At 36.4% G+C, this 20,020-nt stretch overlaps 1 protein-coding gene across 16 annotated transcripts in view; it reads right to left on the bottom strand.

Moving 5' to 3' along the window:
* The window catches only part of Tut4 (terminal uridylyl transferase 4), a 180,483-nt gene that overhangs the window by 57,804 nt on the left and 102,659 nt on the right, over positions 1 to 20,020 (bottom strand). For 15 of the 16 annotated variants that reach the window (XM_087549192.1, XM_087549184.1, XM_087549187.1 and 12 more), the window contains 6 exons: positions 17,904 to 18,067; positions 13,370 to 13,486; positions 9,654 to 9,831; positions 7,325 to 7,413; positions 6,025 to 6,076; positions 2,810 to 2,879 (listed from right to left, as the gene is read on the bottom strand). In XM_087549192.1, coding sequence (XP_087405318.1) covers positions 2,810 to 2,879; positions 6,025 to 6,076; positions 7,325 to 7,413; positions 9,654 to 9,831; positions 13,370 to 13,486; positions 17,904 to 18,067 — 670 coding nt within the window. The remainder of the gene's footprint in view (positions 1 to 2,809; positions 2,880 to 6,024; positions 6,077 to 7,324; positions 7,414 to 9,653; positions 9,832 to 13,369; positions 13,487 to 17,903; positions 18,068 to 20,020) is intronic. The other variant, NM_001107953.1, reaches the window with a different exon arrangement.

The raw sequence follows: 20,020 nt of genomic DNA, 5'->3' as shown, positions 1-20,020 counted from the left end.
AAAATCCCCAGAGGCTATCCTTTTCAGTCATCGTATTTTAAGAACCAAAACAGTTATTACAGGAACTAGAGAAATGGCTCAGTAGTTTAGACCCTGAACTACTCTTGTAGAGGACATTTGTTTCATTCCTAGCACGCACAAATAGATATATATATAATTAAAAATAATTGCTTTAAGTCATAGTACAACTTGTCTTCTGTTTAGTTATTGTGTATGAGCACATGTGTGCCATGATGTGCATGTGGAAGACAGAGGACAATTTGGGGAAGTTGGTAGTCTGCTTCATGTAAGTCCCACAGATCAAGCTCAGATGGTCAGGTTTGGGGACCAGTGACTTTATCTATGGAGACATCTTAGCCTACATTTTTGGGAGAAATAAGGACAGGATCTGGCTATATAGCTCAAGCTATGATTATCAGCACAAGCCACCAACAATACTAACATCTTCAATGTCAATATAGCATACTTCTAGTTCATTCTCCTCTGCTTTGTCCATGATAAAATAAATTAAAAAAAAACAAAAACAAAAACAAATGTACTAGCTATACTTCTCAACTTTTGTATTCAAGCTTTCATAATTTTGTGGTTGCTATCAAGTTAAAGGTTAGAATTTACTTATCAATCCATGACTCATGCTTTTGTAGAAGTGAAACAGGAGCTGCCTTAAGTAGAATGAGAGGAATACAGTAGAGAATATCTAGGGGGAAGAAGGGGAGTAGCAAAAAAACAAAATGAATCTGAAGCTCTATGTCCCATAATGGCAGTTTAATAAAATGTTTAAAAAAAAAAAAGTTTTCTGTTTTGTTGTGACCTACTAGAAGTCAAATGCCTATTTTCCAGTATTGATTTTGCCTTAAAAGATATAAATTTGTACAAATGCTTATCCCCTCCCAGTCTCAATTTTCCAATTTACAAAGTAAGGAAGTTAGGTTGGAAAGATGGGTTAACCAGTCTGAAGATCCTTGGATCCCTTGGATCCTACCCTGTGAACCCAGGCGAAGCTTTGAAGGAGAACACTAAGATTATGAAGTCTTCTAACACTGACACATGTATCATGGAAAACAAATATTCATACATATACATTCAATCTCATTAAAGTAGATCTCCATAGAACCTTCTGACTTTAAATTTAAAAACAATTATTAAACTACAAGAAAAACAACTGAACAATCTACAGAAGAACATCTATTTTTGTACTTTTCCCATGTTGATCTCAAGTAATATTCAGCATCCTGTTCCCCCCCCCCCCCAAGACAAGGCTCTGTAGCCTTGGCTGGTCTGGGTGGGACTCACCATGTACACAAGACTGGCCTCAAAAGGATAGAGATCCCTGCCTCTGCCTCACCAGTACAGGCTATAAAAGCATGCACCACCATAACTGGCTAATTTTCCTTTTTCAAAGGTACATTTACCCTCTCAGGCCTCCAGACATCTGACTAGAAACATAATGAGTCATAGTAATTAAATAAAAACTACATTGTAAAAAAGTATTTCTTACACTATTACTTTTGTATGTGTGTGTGCATATATATGTACATCCTTATATGGATGTGAGAGAAGACAACTTTCAGGAATTGGGTCTCTCTTTTTACTGTGTGTATGTGTTAGAATAAGCTCAGAAATTTCAGGCTTGGCAGTCGTGCTCTTAACCACTAAGCCACCTCACTAGCCTCTCAACTATAATATTCAATAAAACCTTATCCTGAATGGCTATTTCTTAATTTATGTTTATATGTCCAGAGCAATATAATACTTTTTTTTTTATTAACTTGAGTATTTCTTATTTACATTTCAAGTGTTATTCCCTTTCCCGGTTTCCGGGCAATAATACTTTTTTTTAAAGATTTACTTATTTTATTTATATGAGTACACTGTAGCTGTTTTCAGACACACCAGAAGAGGGCATCAGATCGCATTACAGATGGTTGTGAGCCACCATGTGGTTGCTGGGAATTGAACTCAGGACCTCTGGAAGAGCAGTCAGTGCTCTTAACCACTGAGCCATCTCTCCAGCCTGTAATATAATACTTACATAAAAGTAAATGCTCTTAGCATTGTTGGGTGGGTAAATTAATTTAGACAAAAAAAAAAAAAGGAAAGGAAAAAGTTTCACCTAGACTATTTTATTTTTTAATTCTCTGCTAGCTCAATTTCTCGATCATACAAATTTGGCATGCATTAATAAATGACGACTAGTATGGTCATATAAACCTGAAAAACCTAAAATACAAAATTTCTTCTCTTGAAGATGTTGGCCACGAAATCTGGTTCTTTGTATGTTTTGGGAGGAAGTGGAGTTATTGTGTATGTGTATATAAATAATGTCTTATTTGGAATCCAAGGGATAGAATTCAGTTTGTAAGGTTTATATGGCAAATGAACCATCTTGCTGTCCCTGGGATGGATTCGCATCTGTGCAAATGGCTGTGAATATGTTTGTGCATGCGTGCATACATGCGTATGTATGTGTTCACAAATATGAACAGATTTAGTCACACATGTGTAATGACCAAAAACAGAGGTACATGTGGGGTGCCTGTGACTATTGTTCTCTTCATTCTTATTGAAAACAGGGTCTCTCACTAAACCTGGAGCTCACAATTTTGGATAGGCTGGCTGTCCAGCAAGCCCCTAGGATCTTCCTGTTTTTCCCAGACATAAGATTACTAGGCTTGTTTTATCAGTGCTGGAGATCCAGTTTCAAGTCCTCATATCTCATGTTTGTGCAGCAAGCACTTTACCCACTAAGCCATTCCTGAGCCCAAGGTTTGCTTATTTGTATAAATACTTTATTTTCTTGATTACCAACCTTTTCCGATCTTTGCACACCACAACAGGAACTTTAGCATGAAAATCAGATTCCACATCTACATATAATGCTAATAAGAGGGGGGGAAAGTAAGTTAATGTCAGTATTTTTAAGTAAGTAATAAACAGTATAAGTAGTAATTTTCATTTTAAAATTCACTCTCATTACTTCCGTGGAATAACTAACTCTTCTCATTATGAAAATGAACACAAAAGAATCTCTTACCTCTACTGGTGTCATTTGTTATCTGACATAAGTCACAACTATAATGTCAAATACTGTTTGAAAATCAGAAGCACCATAAGACGAAAGGGCTTCTAACATCTCTAAAAGTTTGAATATTTCCAAGTAGATATGGAAACTTCATGGATATACAGCAAGAGGGCATATCACTTACTTTTGAGGGCTACAGTCATAGTAAAAGTATGCTTTGCTTTCAAGTAGAACTCTTGACCCCACACTGTTAATATTTCCAAAATCTGCCTAATGGAAGCTTCTAAGGTGACAATAACGGAGGAGAGCATCTACCCTGAGATCTACCATCAAAGTACACCTCATGTAGTAAGTACCACTTTGGGGTCTGGGAGAAGTTCAATTGCTAGCACCCATGTGATGGAACAAACATGCACAGGTATATAAAATAAATTTAACTTAAAAGTTAAATATAAATATCCACTTATGTATAGACAAATGGACTGACATTTCATTTGGAAAAAAAAGAAATTTCTCAGTAGTACATGCTGGGATGATTTATGATTAAAAGTATGTACTAGAAACCCATTATGTCAGAAATATCTTTATAGACAGTGAATATGGCAGTAACTTAAAACACAAAAACAATGAGAGGTTTGAAACACAAATATGAAAACAACCTTGTACATAGCAGGATTCTACAGGAGACAATGAGAATATTAAATAGAACATAATTTCAGATGCTTTGAAACCTACATATAACTCAAGATAATCTCTCATGTAACAAAGACGAATGTTTTAAAGTTTGAATAGGCCGAACACCTCTCTATATTTCTCAAGAAGCAAAAACTTTTAAGTTTAACTCATATTTGTAATATGCTTTTACGTTTTGTGTATTCAAAAACAAGTATTTATTAGGAGATGCAACTCATTTAAAATATTTCTATATTATTTCTTATATAAATTACTTTCCCAGGACAATGTTGACAAGAAGTTCATAAATGGGCTAATAATACAACTTAGCAGATAAAGGCCCATGCCTCCAAGCCTAACAACATAAGTGTGATTCCAGGGACCCACATAGTATAAAAGAACAACTACCATGCCCATACCACACGACCACCACCACCACAACTGCCACACACACACACACACACACACACACACACACACACACACACACACACCTACATAATTAAAAAAAAGGAAAAACAAATGATTTAGTAGAGTGTAATACACAAACTGGGGCTTGTTCTGAAATACTATACTCTTATTTTTATTTTGCTTCAAAGTATTTTACCTATGTAAATATCTTTTTTTAATAAAAAGCATTCCAGACAAGTAATATATGAAAAAAATACTTGGTATGATTCAGTTGACGTAACATAATGACTACGTTAGGCTACTATTACTGTTTCAAGTAGAAAGAAAATGGCCGGGCATGGTGGGCAAACACTTTTACTCTCAGCACCCAGCATCCAAAGGCAGAGACATGTGGATCTCTGTTACTTTAAAGCCAGTCTGGTCACAGGACAGCCAGGATTATGTAGAGACCCTGTCTCAAGCAAACAAGCAAACAAACAAGTGGAAATAAAGCCAAGCATACACATCTTTATTCAGCACCCCCTCTAGTTTTCTTCATCAGTGACTTTTCAATACGATGAAAATGGGCCTATTTATCTTCATTTACACATGAAATGCCCATAACAGAGCATTTCCCTTTTACTTAAGGAGATACTTTCTAAAACACCAGTGAATATCTGCAACCCAAGGTAGTATCAAACACTGAAAATACTAGGTTTTTCTTAATCATACATGCATAACAAATTTTATTATGAAAATTAGACAATGTAAAAGATTACCAGGAACAACCAAATAGAACAGAACAATTATGACATAGTAAGATGCATGAACATGGACTTTTCTGTGCATGAAATTGCAGAGCGTCTAATAAGCTGATAACTAGACAGCTAGTAAGAGACTAGTGGATGAAGCTAATAGGAATAGAATGCAATTTAAACAAGAGAAAGGGCTAGAGAAACGGCTGTGTGGTTTAGAGCACTTGCTCTTAACAAGGACCTGGGTTCAGTTCACAACACCCACATGATAGCTCACATCCATTTGTAATTCTAGTTCTTTAGAACTTGACACCCATTTCTGACGTTGGCAGGCGCGCGCACACACACACGCACGCACGCACACATGCAGGTTAAACACTCATACACATAAAATAAGTATTTTTTAACAAGGAATTGCTTGTTTTTAAAATGTTCCACTTAATTTTCAGATTGTGGTTGAATGAAGGTTACTTGAAACCACAGAAAGCAAAACTGAAAAAGTGATTGTAGCTCACTGACAGAACACATGCCTGGTGCAAGGCCCTGGATTCCATCCTGTGGTGATTTGAATATGCTTGGCCCAGAGAGTGGCATTATTAGGAGGTATGGCCTTGTTGGAAAAAAATGTGGAAGGAGTGTGTCACTGTAGGTGTGGGCTTTGAGATCCTCATCTTAACTACTAGGAAACCAGTCCCCTCCTAGCAATCATCAGATGAAGACATAGAACTCTCAGCTCCTCCTGCACCATGCCTGCCTGGATGCTGCCATGCTCCTGCCTTGATGATAATGGACTGAACCTCTGAACCTGTAAGCCAGCCCCAATTAAATGTTGTCCTTATAAGACCTGCGTTGGTCACAGCAGTAAAACCCTAGCCCTTAGCATTGAAATGAATATATAAATAAGTAAATCCTGCAGAAAAGAGAGACTACTGCATTAAAGGCTACTTTTAAATCAGATGAGACTTACATTTTTAAATTATTAACTTTGATACAGTATACCTAACTTAACCAACATGTAAATTACATTTCCAGGTACCCTACTAAATAAATATATACACATGTATATGTATATGTAGTATTCTTATACATGGTAGCAATTTTAACTTTGCTAGCAATATGTAAACAACACAGTGCATATCATTTTTAAAAAATAGATTTTTATAAAAGGAAAATCAGGAAACGTACCACTTTTTTTCAAAATTCCAAGCACTTGTATCAAAAGATCTGGATGATTCATCTAAAAAGTTTCATTAAAACAGAAGGACATTATTGAAGATTCAATTTGATAAAAAAATAACATTAAAAAATCATACTATGGATTTTAAAGTATAACCACCAGAACAATATTTCTACTTTTATATCAACAACTCTTATTTATGCAAGCACAGGGCAGACAGAAGCAGAGGATCTTTGTCTAAGGCCAACAGCCAAGTATGTTCCATCCCAGTTACCTGGCAAAAGTCAGGTATGCCTGACTCACTATAAAAGGGGCTGCTTGCCCATTCTGTTCTTGCTCCTACCCTCTCACCATTCCCTCCCCTCTCTCTCCCCCCATTCCCCCCCACACAACCACCTGCTCATGGCCAACCCCTCCAATCCCCCCCTCTGCCTTTCTCTGTCTCAATTATCCTTAATTACCCTTCCCATGCCATGAATAAACTCTATTCTATACTATATTGTCGAGTGGCTGGTCCCTCAGGGGGAAGGGGTGCCTCAGCTTGGGCCCGTGGAGGTACCCCTTTCCCCCATGCCTCACCACACATCCACCAAAACATATCCCCCTTCTCTTTAGAGATGGTATACTCCAGAATGTGACCCAAGTTCTTAGAAACACCATTTTATGGCCCACTGTGGTGTTTCATACCTATAATAGCAGCATTCAAGAGGCAGAGGCATGAAGATTACTGTAAGTTCAAGTACAACCTAAACTATACACTAAGTAGATTAGGAAATCCTGCCTCAAATAACCAAAAACAACTAAAAAATGCTTTTAGACCTATTTTTAAGTTCAGGAAAACAAAAAGATCAAGTACTCTGTTTTTAACTTAGTCAAGTTTTTTTGTTTGCTTCCCACCCCCAACCCCAAGGCAGGGTTTCTCTTTGTAACAAAGCCCTGGCTATCCTCGAACTCACAGAGATCTGTCTGCCTCTGCCTCCCCAGTGCTGGGATTAAAGGCATGCGCCTCCATTCCTGGGTTTATTCAGCCAGGTTTTAAACCCGGTTTTCTTGTTTCAATCTTTCTACTTTTCAGTACTACTTACCAGAAGTACTAACTAGTCAACAAGCTCAAATACACACATTTCTCCCTTTTATTACTTTTCTCTCCCTTCTTATTTAAAATGTAATAGTAACTTAAAAACTAGTCTTCATGGTAATACTCTATGGGTGAAAGGTTTTTTTTCCCCCTTCCTCCCTTCTTTAAAAAGATAACCCATTAAAATTATTAATTAATAATTAAGAGAAGGCTCTTTTTTAATTACTTACCTTGGGAGGAAATTTTATATCTATATTAACATCACTGCTTTTCAGAGCAAACTTTGTCAGAGATGAACCATACAACCTCAGTGAACATTCTGGAATAAAGGAAAATGAAGTATGAAACTGTAAATAGGAGTATTTAAGAAACAAAACAGGGGTTGGGGATTTAGCTCAGTGGTAGAGCGCTTGCCTAGCAAGCGCAAGGCCCTGGGTTCGGTCCTCAGCTCCGGAGGGAAAAAAAAAAAAAAGAAAAAGAAAAAAAGAAAAAAAACAGACAGACAAAGCACTGGAAACCATAAAGATGGCTCCATCTTTATGGAGTGAGGGGCACTTGCTGCTCTTGTAGAAGACCAGAGTTCAATTCTAGCACCCATTGGCAAGCTACAACCATCTGGAATTCCAGTTTCAGAGTATCCAATGGCCTCTTCTAACCTACTAGGCACTCTCACACACATACTACACACAAATTCATACTAGTCCCCTTACATGTACATCAAAATAAGTAAATAAAAACATATGGAAACTGTACATTACTTCAATCTCATGTCTTTTAGTCCTGGCATAATGATTTTTACAAAACTGACATCCTTTCTAACTGATCTATAAAATAATAATAAATGGTACCATAAGAACAATTATGGTACCAGAAGAAAGAACAAGAGAAAAAAACTACCATAAAAGTTTGGCGTGCAAATTCAAACAGTTCATTTAGAAACAGTCTAAAAATACTTAACAAGTAAAGTACTCAAGCAATGCCATTGTCACAGAATGTACTCTATTAGGTATTTATATAAGAACCAACTTAAGGAAAGGATCAGACACTTAATACAAATGCTTTTTCAAAATATGAAGCAACTCCAATTCAACTGATGCTGCAACTTAAAACACAGAAAAACTTTGTGGCTATCAAGATAAACAGAAGTTACCTATGACTTTCTCAGACTACCATATGTGCTGTTACAAAAACAAGGCATATTTTCAAAAGCTCACATCAAAGAACAAGTGAAAATAACATGTGGTACTGACCAGGCAGAATCAGTTTCTTAAAAAATTAACATTCATATTTAGTTGTATACTTTCCAAACTTAAAAATGTCTAAGCGTTACATTATTAAAATCATAAAAATTTAAGTCCTGAATTTGAAATAATATTGGATTACTTTTCAACAGTTCTAATCAGTATTCAATGCATTATTTAGGTAGAAAAACATTATTAGAGAAATAACAGAAAGTGAAATTCCATTTTTCCAATTAGTAATTATTCCTTAGGACTCTCACAAAAGGACTATATGTAACTATAATTAATCAAATGTCCAACATCTCTTTGAATGGTAAGAAATTATGTCTTGCTTAAGATACATTTGCCTTAACATTTAAAAAAAGAAGATAGACTACAACCTACACACATAAATGTATATAAGAATAAACTTGAATTTATAACACCTTGAACCCAAAAATAAATTCTCCCTAAAGTCTTTAAACTAAACTAATTTTCCCCTAACATTAAGCAATAAGAATTTTATTTAGTAATGTTAGAATGTCTATACTGAAAATAATATTTAAAAAAAAAACACTAAAATCCACTCAAAAATCAATGGTACTCAGGGGCTGGAGATGGCTCAGCAGTTAAGAACACTTGCTACTCTTACAGTGGATCCAAGTTCAGTTCCCAGCATCCCACCAAGAGGCTCACAACCATCTGTAACTCAGGCTCTGAATGATCTAAAGGCACCTGGCACATATGTAGACACACACACCCACACCCACACACGCAAACGCAAATACAAACACACACGCAAACGCAAATACAAACACACACACGCAAACACAAATACAAACACACACACACACACACACACACACACTCACACACACACACAATTTTTATAATAGACCAAAGTAGAATACATCTGACTAGTGAGAAATTACCTATGTACCTATTTTAAAATCTTTTTCTCATACTACAAAATTATTCAATTTCCTTTCTTTCTTTCTTTTTGTTCCATTAAAAGGAAATACTTTGACAGAAGCAGTTCGTAGAGAGGGAGATGGTAAAGGTGCTCGATGCCTAAGGACCAGAGGTACATCCCAGACCACAAACACTAGAAGGAAAGAACTTGTCCTCTGATTCTACACTTATATACCAATGCATAAGCAGTCACATATATACACAAACAAAAAAAAATTTTAATGTACAAAAAGGTCATTCCTAACACATTCAAACTCATCTACTTTTAAGAAGATATATATATATATGTAAAATTTACCCTAGTTTAAGAAGAAGTAAAAGAATATTTTTGATTCTATGAATTAAATATATAAAACAAATCTGGTACCTGGTAAAAATGTCACTATAACCTTTGACATTTCCTCCACAATGTCCTGGCGGATTCTGAGGTCATCATCTGTTATTCCTTGTTCTTTTGCTAATTCAACAACTGCAACACTTAAAGCAGCCAAGTGAGCAGGGGAAGGAGATGGGAGAGATCGAAGTTCACTCTCTTCTTGTTTTTCCTGTTAGCATATTTCACAACAATAACAAAGTTTCCACTTTAATATCCTCATACTTAAGAATAATTAGAAATAACAAATATTTATCTTCTGCACATGAGAAATAAAACATGCACTAAGTAAGTAAACCAAAGAAAAACTGGTGCTTTCAGGAAAAAGGATTCAAGGAATAAAAGGTACAGCAAGGGAGTTTACTAGTAAGCTTTTTAGAACTAATTTTAATTTTTTTTAGATTATAATTACATCATTTTATTAAATTTTAAAATCTGCTTTACAGCAAATGGTGAGAGAGTTTAGTGGCTAAGATTGTGGTCTGCAGCCAAGTGGTGATGGCCCAAGCCTTTAATCCCAGAACACAGGAGGCAGAGGCAGGTGGATCTCTGAAGTCAACCTGATCTACAGAGTGAGCTCCAGGATAGCCAGCTCTACACACAGAAAGCCTATCTTTAAAAAAAATAGTGAACAAATTTTGTGAAGGACCCCATTTCAGTTTCCAGTACCCACATCCAGTGGCTCACAAATGCTTTTATAACGCAATCTCCACGGGACCTGACATCCTCTCCAGGATTCTGCTGGTCCCCATAGATAGCACTCACACAAAAGTAAATAAATAAATGAATACTTATCAAAATAATAATTTTTAAAATTGTTCTACTGTGCTACAAAGTATAATAAATTCTGAAAAATCTACATTAAAACTAACAAAGGCTGATGATTCTGTAGCAGCAAAGACAGGTATCTTAGGTATATCAGAAAGTTATCAATCATATCTAATCAATGCAGGCAGTATCAAGTCAAAGGGTCATAGAGTATTTTCACACACACACACACACACACACACACACACACACACACACACACACAAACTTAAAGATTATTAGACTTTACCAACAAACTATGAAAAAGCTTCTATGCGAATGCAGAGACTTTCTGGAAGATCAGGTGAGGGTTCCTCTCAGAGAAGTTATGTGAGCTGAGACGTAGGCAATGTACTAGTTGTATTACAATGTTCAAGAAAAATTAAATAATACACCATTATACTTAGAAAAGTACTCTATTCAAATCTGTATATGAGATATTTAATAAAAATAATTTTGAAATGACAAATTCTGAAGAAGGAAGTTGATGAGGATTTCATATCATGCCATTTTCCTTCTAGTTCTTTCCTTCAGTCTTATTGGATTCATTCATGTCCTTACACATCTAGAGACCTTTCTTTATGATGTCTTTTTTTTTTTTTTTTTTTTTTTGGTTCTTTTTTTTCAGAGCTGGGGACCGAACCCAGGGCCTTGCGCTTCCTAGGCAAGCGCTCTACCACTGAGCTAAATCCCCAACCCCTCTTTATGATGTTTTAATGTCCCACATTTACTGTTTTTCTTTTCTTTTTTTTTTTTTTTTTCGTGGCTGGGGAACGAACCCAGGGCCTTGAGCTAAATCCCCAACCCCCTGTTTTGCTTTTTTTTTTTCTTTTTTCTTTTTTTTTTTTTTCAGAGCTGGGGACCGAACCCAGGGCCTTGCCCTTGCTAGGCAAGCGCTCTACCACTGAGCTAATCCCCAACCCCCCCTGTTTTGCTTTTTAAACTGCTATTTTAAACTTCAGCTCAAAGGTCATTATCCAGGTATACTAATCTGTTCTAGATCAAGTAAAATATCCTTGTACATTTCCTAAGCACATTTCTCCCTCTAATAAGACAGACTATACCTAACCCTTATTTACCAATTACTAGGAAGTTCAAGGGCAGAAACCATGATTATCATATTCACCTCTACCTACATCTAGCAGGTAGACAATAAATACCAGTTGGATATGTGAGGCAAGGCAGTTGGATATGAAAGACATAGGAGGTGGAAAGGGCTCCTCATCCCAGAGTCCAGTTGGAGCCTCAAACTTCCAGTACAATAAATGTTCACTGTGAAGGCTACAGAGATAATATTCCTTCCATATATAGACATTTTATGTTAAAATAGCAAGGAACAAAGCTGAAGGCCTGATCTTGAGTAGGACTTCATTCCTGTCACAGACATTTTCTGAGAATCTCAAAAAAGAAAATAAGAAAAATTAACTTTAAGATCCCTATAGGCTTTTATTTTATCAATTTTAATCCTGTCAGGAACCCCACAGGAACTACCCTACCCGATAATCACATTTAGGTTTCACTAGCAACCTTTTAAAGACTCAAAACCCATTCAAATACATATGACTGTTAAAAAGATAATAAAGTGTTACTTCTTTGAAAAACCCACACCAATGATCTTAGGTATGTCTTGCTTCTTAAGGCCTCCTTTTTCTTAACCTATGTGATTAAAAATCTACATTAAAACACAATGCAAAAGCCAGCCTGTGGAGGCAGAGGCAGGTGCATCTGCATGAGTTCAAAGCCAGCCTAGTCTACAGAGAAAGTTCCAGGACACCCAGAGCTCACAAAGAACTCCTGTCTAGGAAATAAAAAGTGTTTCTGAGCATGGTAGTACACTCTTTAATCCCAATTCTCAGAAAGTGATTAGGCCAATCTCTGAGTTGAGGCCAACCTGGTCAACATAACTACATAAACCCTGTCTCAAACAAAGACTTTTAGGGGGCAAGAGAGATGACTTAATGAGTAAATGAACTTGCCACCAATCCTGACAGTCTGAGTTTAATCCCAGAATCCATATGATCGGACAAAGCTTATTCCTGAAAGTTGTCATCTGACTTCCACATGTATACTATAACATGTGTGCCCACGTGTAGAAAATAAATTATACTAAAAGTTTAAAAACTCTCAAAATAGGGGTTGGGGATTTAGCTCAGTGGTAGAGCGCTTGCCTAGGAAGCGCAAGGCCCTGGGTTCGGTCCCCAGCTCCGGAAAAAAAAGAATCAAAAAACAAAAACAAAAACAAAAACAAAAACAAAAACAAAAACAAAAAAACTCTCAAAATAAAGATGTTTTTGAGGGCTGGAAAGAAAGGTTGTTGAGCAAGTATGAGGGCCTGAGTTCAGCTCCCCACATCCAAGAAGTCAGGCATGGAGTCAACAATGGAGAGAGGAAGAACAAACTTCCTGGCCTGCAGCCTAGCTCCAGGTTGAGACCATATCTCAGAGGAATAACGGAGAGACTGACAGAGCAGGACACCCAAGACTTCCCATGACCTCAGTACAAGTAGGCTCCTCAACACCCTATACATACACACAGTCTTTTAATAAGTTCCAGGTCTGCCTCACACTGTCCTGGATCAGGTTTTGAATGAAAGCCAAGTGTGCAGTTTCAGGGAACTCCTGAAGATGGCAGTGTGGAGCTGTGCCTTTCTCTGCTGCTGAGAAGATGGACAAACTAACTATCCCGGACAGATTTGATTTAAGGATTCAGTTTTCTTTAAACTGGTTCCTAGAAGGTTCCTTCTAACCTCAGGAGATAAAGAAATTTATCACAGCTTTCAAGGCCCTCACTTTATTTATGTAAGACTCAAAGCATGCTTCTTATTAGATTCATAGGTTTGAAAACTGTCTAATGTACTTTTATAACTCAAATACTAAAGATCATTTTTAAAAGAGGTAACTTACCAAAATATTCTTCTTATGTCGTTTTTCTTTTATATGTTTATGTGCTCCTTGGATGTTTTCAATATGAATTAAGCAAAGTTTGCATAGATAACGGCAATTGGTATATTCTGGTGAGCGCTGAGGAAACAAGTTTAAAAACACACCTTTTCAGTATTCAAAGGAGTGGTAGACTAGATAAGTGAGCAATGTAATTATGTAACTGTAACAGACTGCAAAGGCCCTGAGGGACTGCTGCGGACCTCAGTGGTAGAACACGTGCCTGGCATGTCTAGGACTTAGGTTAGATACCCATTAGCACCACAAGAAAGAAAACAAGTGAGCACTGCACGAACAAATGCTGTAATGGGTAACCAACCAGAACTAATACACTCAAGAGATAGTTAACTTTTTTCAAAATACCCATTATAGGATATTAAATACTAACTTCAAACTGTATCACAAAAATGCTATAATAGGTTTACTACTTATCTAATATTATCCTGCTCCTTAAATCTCATTCAAATGTTGTCTTCAAAATCAATTTCAAACTTAACTTTGGGTCTTTCTGAGTACTCTGAAAAATAAAATGTACCCTTATGTCGTGACTTTTATTTTCTCAAAATAGTAAGATAATTATTAAATGGTTGAAGGTACCAGACACTATGCCAAATGCTTCATATATAAATTGTCATTTTAATTCTTAATAATCCAGTAAGATTAATATTTTTATTTTATAGATATATAAAAACTATGGAGCTTGGGACTTCACACCAATTCAATAGTACTGAGAAGGACATAACAAATTTCAGTTGATATGTATCTAAGTCCAAAGTCAACACTCTTGTACAACAAAAATAAAAATGACAAAACACCATGCATTCAGTAAAAAGAAAGCTTTAAAATGCTAATTTAAAAATCACTGTTTCTATGGCCATACACTAAAGTTTCAGTAATATTTAGCATTTTATTTCAGATTAATCTTCAATATTCAATGAAACTCCTGACAAAAAGGTTTTCTCATCTGAGAATATATTCTTTTTGGGGGAAGGGGTATAAAGATGTATTTATTTATTTTATACATATGCATACACTGTAGCTGTTTTCAGATACACCATAGAACATCAGATCCCATTACAGATGTTGGGAGCCACCATGTGGGTGCTGGGAATTGAACTCAGGACCTCTGGAAGAGCAGTCAGTGATCTTTTTGAGCCATCTTCAGCACTATATATTCTTTTTCAAAAGAGTTTATTTATTCATATATATTTCATGTGTGTTAGAATCTGGCTTACAAGTATTTAAGTGCACCACATGTGTATGGTGGTCCCAGAAGACAGTGTCAAGATCCTCTATAAATGAAGTTAACACGACACTGTGAGCCACAATATGGGTGCCAAGAATTGAATTCAGGTCCTCTGTAAAAACATCAAATGTCCTTAAAACACTAAGCCATCTCTCCAGCCTCAATAAAAGATACTCTTTAAATGAGAAACCTGCACCAAATTTAGAAACAGTACTACCATAGACTACTAGAAACAAACTCAACATTTATACAATACTATTAACTTTTAAGACTGTCAAGGTTTTCCATTTTACTGACAAAGGAGTCAAACCTCAAATATTTAACTATTTCCCAAAGCAACAAGCAAATAAATACACATCTCTAATCTTTATTTAAAAGAACTATTTGTTTTCTAAGAACAAGAAAGACTGATTCACAGTCATTAGCATATTGCGCTAATACAGAAAAGAGGTAGCAAAAGTCGCAGAGTAATAAAGAGAGCTGAATTTTGGAACTGAAAATATATATACTATATACCTAATACTAATAAAGCAATGAGTACTGATGAGATCACTGAGGGAGACATAAATCTGTGATTAAAACGTAGTGGATGGACCATGTGTATCTTCTTTAGTGGGGTGGGAGAATCCCAACTTCAGCTAAAAACACTGAGTAAAAGGGAAGAATACTAGGATGATATTTCATCTGATTTTTTTTGGAAAATATCACAGAGGCCTACTTCTATGCCTATACTTATGTAACGAAACAGTTTTAACTGAATATAGAATAGCTAATCTTTACTATATACTAGATTTTATGTCAAAAATTTCACATCATCTTATCTAACACAGTTCTATGAACAAGGTGGTGTGTATATATGTTCACACACATGTGCATTTGGGCAACCTCAGCTCTCACTCCTTACCTCTTCTCTTGTTTGAGGCAGGGTCTCTTATTCACTACCATGTCTACTAAGGTAGATAATTGGTCAGCTTCTGGATATTCTACTCTTCTCATCAGCTGAGAACACAGACACACACTACTACATCTATTTTTGCATCTAATTTAGCAGACCTAAACTCTAATCCTTACACTAGTGTGGTAGTTACTTTATCCACTGAGCCATCATCCTGGTCCTAAGAAGGTGTTATTTTTACCACCTTCATTTTACTGATGAAGGAACTAATATATAAAAAGGTTAAGTAGGAGGCTGGAGAGATGACTTACAGATTAAGAGCACTGACTGCTCTTCAGAAAATCCAGGTTTGGGGCTGGGGATTTAGCTCAGTGGTAGAGCGCTTACCTAGGAAGCGCAAGGCCCTGGGTTCGGTCCCCAGCTCCGAAAAAAAGAACCAAAAAAAAAAAAAAGAAAAGAAAATCCAGGTTTGATTCCCCACACCCACATGGTAGCTCACAACTATCTTTTCTAACTCCAGTCCCATAAGATGTGATACCCTGTCCCAGCCTCTGCAGGCACCAAGCACCCACATGTTGCACAGCACACACACATGCAGGCAAAACACCTATCTATACACATTAAGTAAACAGAAAGGGGAAAAAACCTTTTCAAAAGGGTTAAATAGCATATTTTTAGCTATCAGTAAGTGACAGTAAACCAGATGACTCCAAATTCCATGTGCTTTACTAATATGCATATTAACTCTAATTATGGATACAGTAATAAATGAATACCCAATGAGACAAAGTGTCCTCACAAGGATTTCTTTTATCTAGGTATTTTTTTCCCTAAACTTTACAAAATCATACTTTTACCTTCATCTCATTCTTATTTGAGAATAATGACTTATCTTTTTGTATACATATTTATAAACATCTTAAGTACGCATTTCTCTGTAGTTTGATTTTTAATTTTTCAATATCTAGTGGTGTTTTTATTGCTTAACCTATGAATGTGTTTTCAGATTAAGAAATTGATTAATTAGCACTCAGACACAAAACACCAAAAAAACAGTTTTTTACTTAAAATATCAGTAAAAGGAGAGAAAGAATGTAACAATATTATAATAATGTAAAGCAGCATTTAATAGTTTATTTTCATCCATCTGAATAACTGAATGAATTGTGGGAGGGGGATCTAAATCCAAGGCCTTTTCCTTGATAGGCAAATGCATTGCTAATGAACTACATTTCCAGCTAGACTTCTGATGGAAAAGTAACATGCCATTTTTAATCAATATATACCTAATGTCTGTCACAGTTGTTAGCACATAGCAAGCACTCCATATTTACTAAATGAGGGAGTAAATCATCAGTCAACAACTTATAGCAACCAAGGTGGCATTTTAGTAAATATTTTAAGCTTTGAAAAATAGTAAACATAGGGAATGAAGAGATGAGATGAGTCAGTAGTTAAGAGTATTTACTGCTCTCCCAAAAGACCCATGTTAGTTCCCAGAATCCATACACGGCAACTCACAACCATGATTAACTCTGGTTCCATCTGATGCCCTCTTCTGGCTTCCAAGGGTACCTGCACTCACATGCACATATCCCATACAAATAACACAAATATATAATTAGAAATTTAAATAAATATTTTTTAAAAATAAGAAAAACAGGAAATACTCGGAAGGCCTGGCCATTCATTCATATAATCACAATATTCGGGAGCCTATATGAGGTACAGCCTAGGTTACAGTCATAAAAGGGAAACAATAAGGAATGGAAGGAAGGAAGAAGCAAAGGGAAAGGAGAAGCAGAAATAAAAGGAAACTAAAAGAGAAAGAGGAAAAGAAAGAAAACCATAAATATTTTAATCAGGCCAAATGGTCTCCAGTTGACTTTGCCATCACAATATGGAAGCAGCCATAGAGAATATATAAAGAAAATGAGCACGGTTGTATCCCAGTAAATATTTACAAAAACGGGAGGTAAAATATATCTTGCCGTATTCAAACAAGAGAGATAGGCCATAGTTTGCTAATGCCTACAATAAATACGTCACCTTACACCAGGCATGATGACTTGCCTTTAATCTCAGCACTCAAGAGGCAGAAGTAGGTAGATGTCTGAGCTCATCTTCATCTACATAGTGAGTTCCAGATCAGCCAAGACTACACAATAAGACTGTCTCTCAAAAAAAAGGGGGAGGGTTTACAAGTGCATTGGCTGAATGGGGGTGGAAGGTTGCCTAAGAGACCAGAATACTATGTGTCTCATCAATAAAAGTGACACAAAGTGTTAAGTGTTACCCTCTGGAAAAAGTCATAAAGCATGTATTTCTCCCTCAATAACTAACATAGCATAACATACTTTTTCAAGTCGAAAGATGTGATCTCTTTCTAGACGTTCTTCTGCTTGTTTCAAACCTAGCTTCTGCTCAGGTGTCAAAGTAGATTCATCTATCACAGTGGCATTTTCTAAATAGTCCATCTCGGAAGAATTTTCTTTGTTAGATTCTTCATTCTTCATTTTACCTAAAAAAGAAGCAATCAGTTATCATTATTAAATAAATTATCATCATTAAAATTATAAAACAAACATTTAACTATGGGGGTAAATTCTTTCTCTATAAACTACTTGGTTGTACAAGCTGCTAGTTTAGGTCAAAAAAAAATATATATATGTATGCATGCATGGTGAGCTCATGAGATGGCTGAGATGGCTTAGCCAGGCCATTAAGCCTTATGACCTAAGTTCAATCCCCAGAATTTATATCCATATATGTATGTCATGTATACACCCATACATAAATGAATAAATGTAATCTTTTTAGAAAGCAGTGGAAGCCAAGTGGTGGTGGTAAACACCTTGAATCCCAGTACTTGGGAGACAAAGGTAGATAGATCTCGGTGAGCTCAAAGCCAGCCTGGTCTACAGAGCAAGGTCCACGACATCAAGCTCTACACAGAGATACCCTGTCCTAAAAAGAAACAAAAACAACAAAAAAGAAATGCTAAGGGAATGAAGAGACAGATGGCTTAGCAGTTAAGCACATTGAAGGCAGGCAAGCAGAGGCAGATAGATCTCTCAGACTTCAAAACCAATTTGATCTACACAGTGAGTCTCAGAACAGTCAGAACTAGACTCTGTCAAGATAAAAAGAAAAAAAAAATAACAGAAAAGAAAAGAGAAGAAAAAAGAGAAGAGCTTTTCCGCTTTTCAAGGTTCTATTTCTAGCACCTACATAACAGCTTAAAACTGTCTGTAATCCAGTTCTAGGGATCTGCTGCTTTCTTCTGCCCTCCATTAACACCAGGCCAAATAAGACAGACAGACAGACAGAGAGACAGAGAGAGAGAGAGAGAGAGAGAGAGAGAGAGAGAAAGAAAGACGGAGAGACATACATGGAGGCAAAACACCCACACGAACAAACTATTTTTTTTTATAGTCAATCAATAAAACAACCTATTGTCTTCAAAATCCAACTACTTGCCTTATACAGAAAGCTTGACAGTCAATCTCACCTTTGGCTGGTTGAATTTACGGTAGGTAAGTGTAAGGGTAGGGAAGGAAGGAGGGACAGAGGGGGGGGGAGAGGGAGAAAAAGAGGGAGGGATGGAGGGAGGGAGGGAGGGAGGGAGGGGGACAGAGAGAGAGAGAGAGAGAGAGAGAGAGAGGATGTGTGTGTGTGTGTGTGTGTGTGTGTGTGTGTGTGTGTGTGTGTGTGTTTTAAAATACTAAAGTTATAATTTTCTAAACAAAAAAGAAATAGTATTTCTAAGTGGGTACATTTCCTACCAAAGGGCAAAGGACTGTCTAGAATAAAAAGCAAATTCTTAAATAAAAATATTATAGGAGACTTGAACGATGGCTCAGTGGTTAAGAGCACTTGCTACTCTTATGAAAGATTCAGGTTTGGTTACCATCACCCCCATGGCAACTAACAACAATATGCAACTTCAGCTCCGGATGATCTGACACTTTCCTGGTCTCCAGAGTCAGTGCACACACATGGCACACAAGCACACTCTCAGGCAAAATATCCATGCACAAAAAATAAAACTATTTTTTTTTTTGAGACAGTGTCTCTTTACACAGCCCTGGCTGTCCTACAACTCACTAAATCAGGCTAGCCTCAAACTCAGAGATCCACTTGTTTGAGCCATTATACCCAGCTCAATAAATCTATTTTTAAAAGAATATTTAAGGGCTGGAGAGATGGCTCAGTGGTTAAGAGCACCCGACTATTCTTCCAGAGGTCCTGAGTTCAATTCCCAGCACATGGTGGCTCACAACCATCTATAAAGAGATCCAATGCCCTCTTCTGGTGTATCTGAAGACAGCTACAGTATGCTTATATATAATAAATGAATAAATCTTTTAAAAAAAAGAATTATTTAAAAACATTTAAAAAACACAAATACTCAAATGTTACTTGGTAAGGTAAGTGCCTCAGATTTTTCCTAGGAACAGATTTCTTGGGATGT

Source organism: Rattus norvegicus, chromosome 5, assembly GCF_021556685.1.
Source record: "Rattus norvegicus strain SHRSP/BbbUtx chromosome 5, alternate assembly SHRSP_T2T, whole genome shotgun sequence".
NCBI classification, from domain to species: Eukaryota; Metazoa; Chordata; class Mammalia; order Rodentia; family Muridae; genus Rattus; species Rattus norvegicus.
The sequence above is the reverse complement of the archived record's forward strand: the minus strand, read 5'-3'. Positions and strand labels throughout refer to the sequence as shown.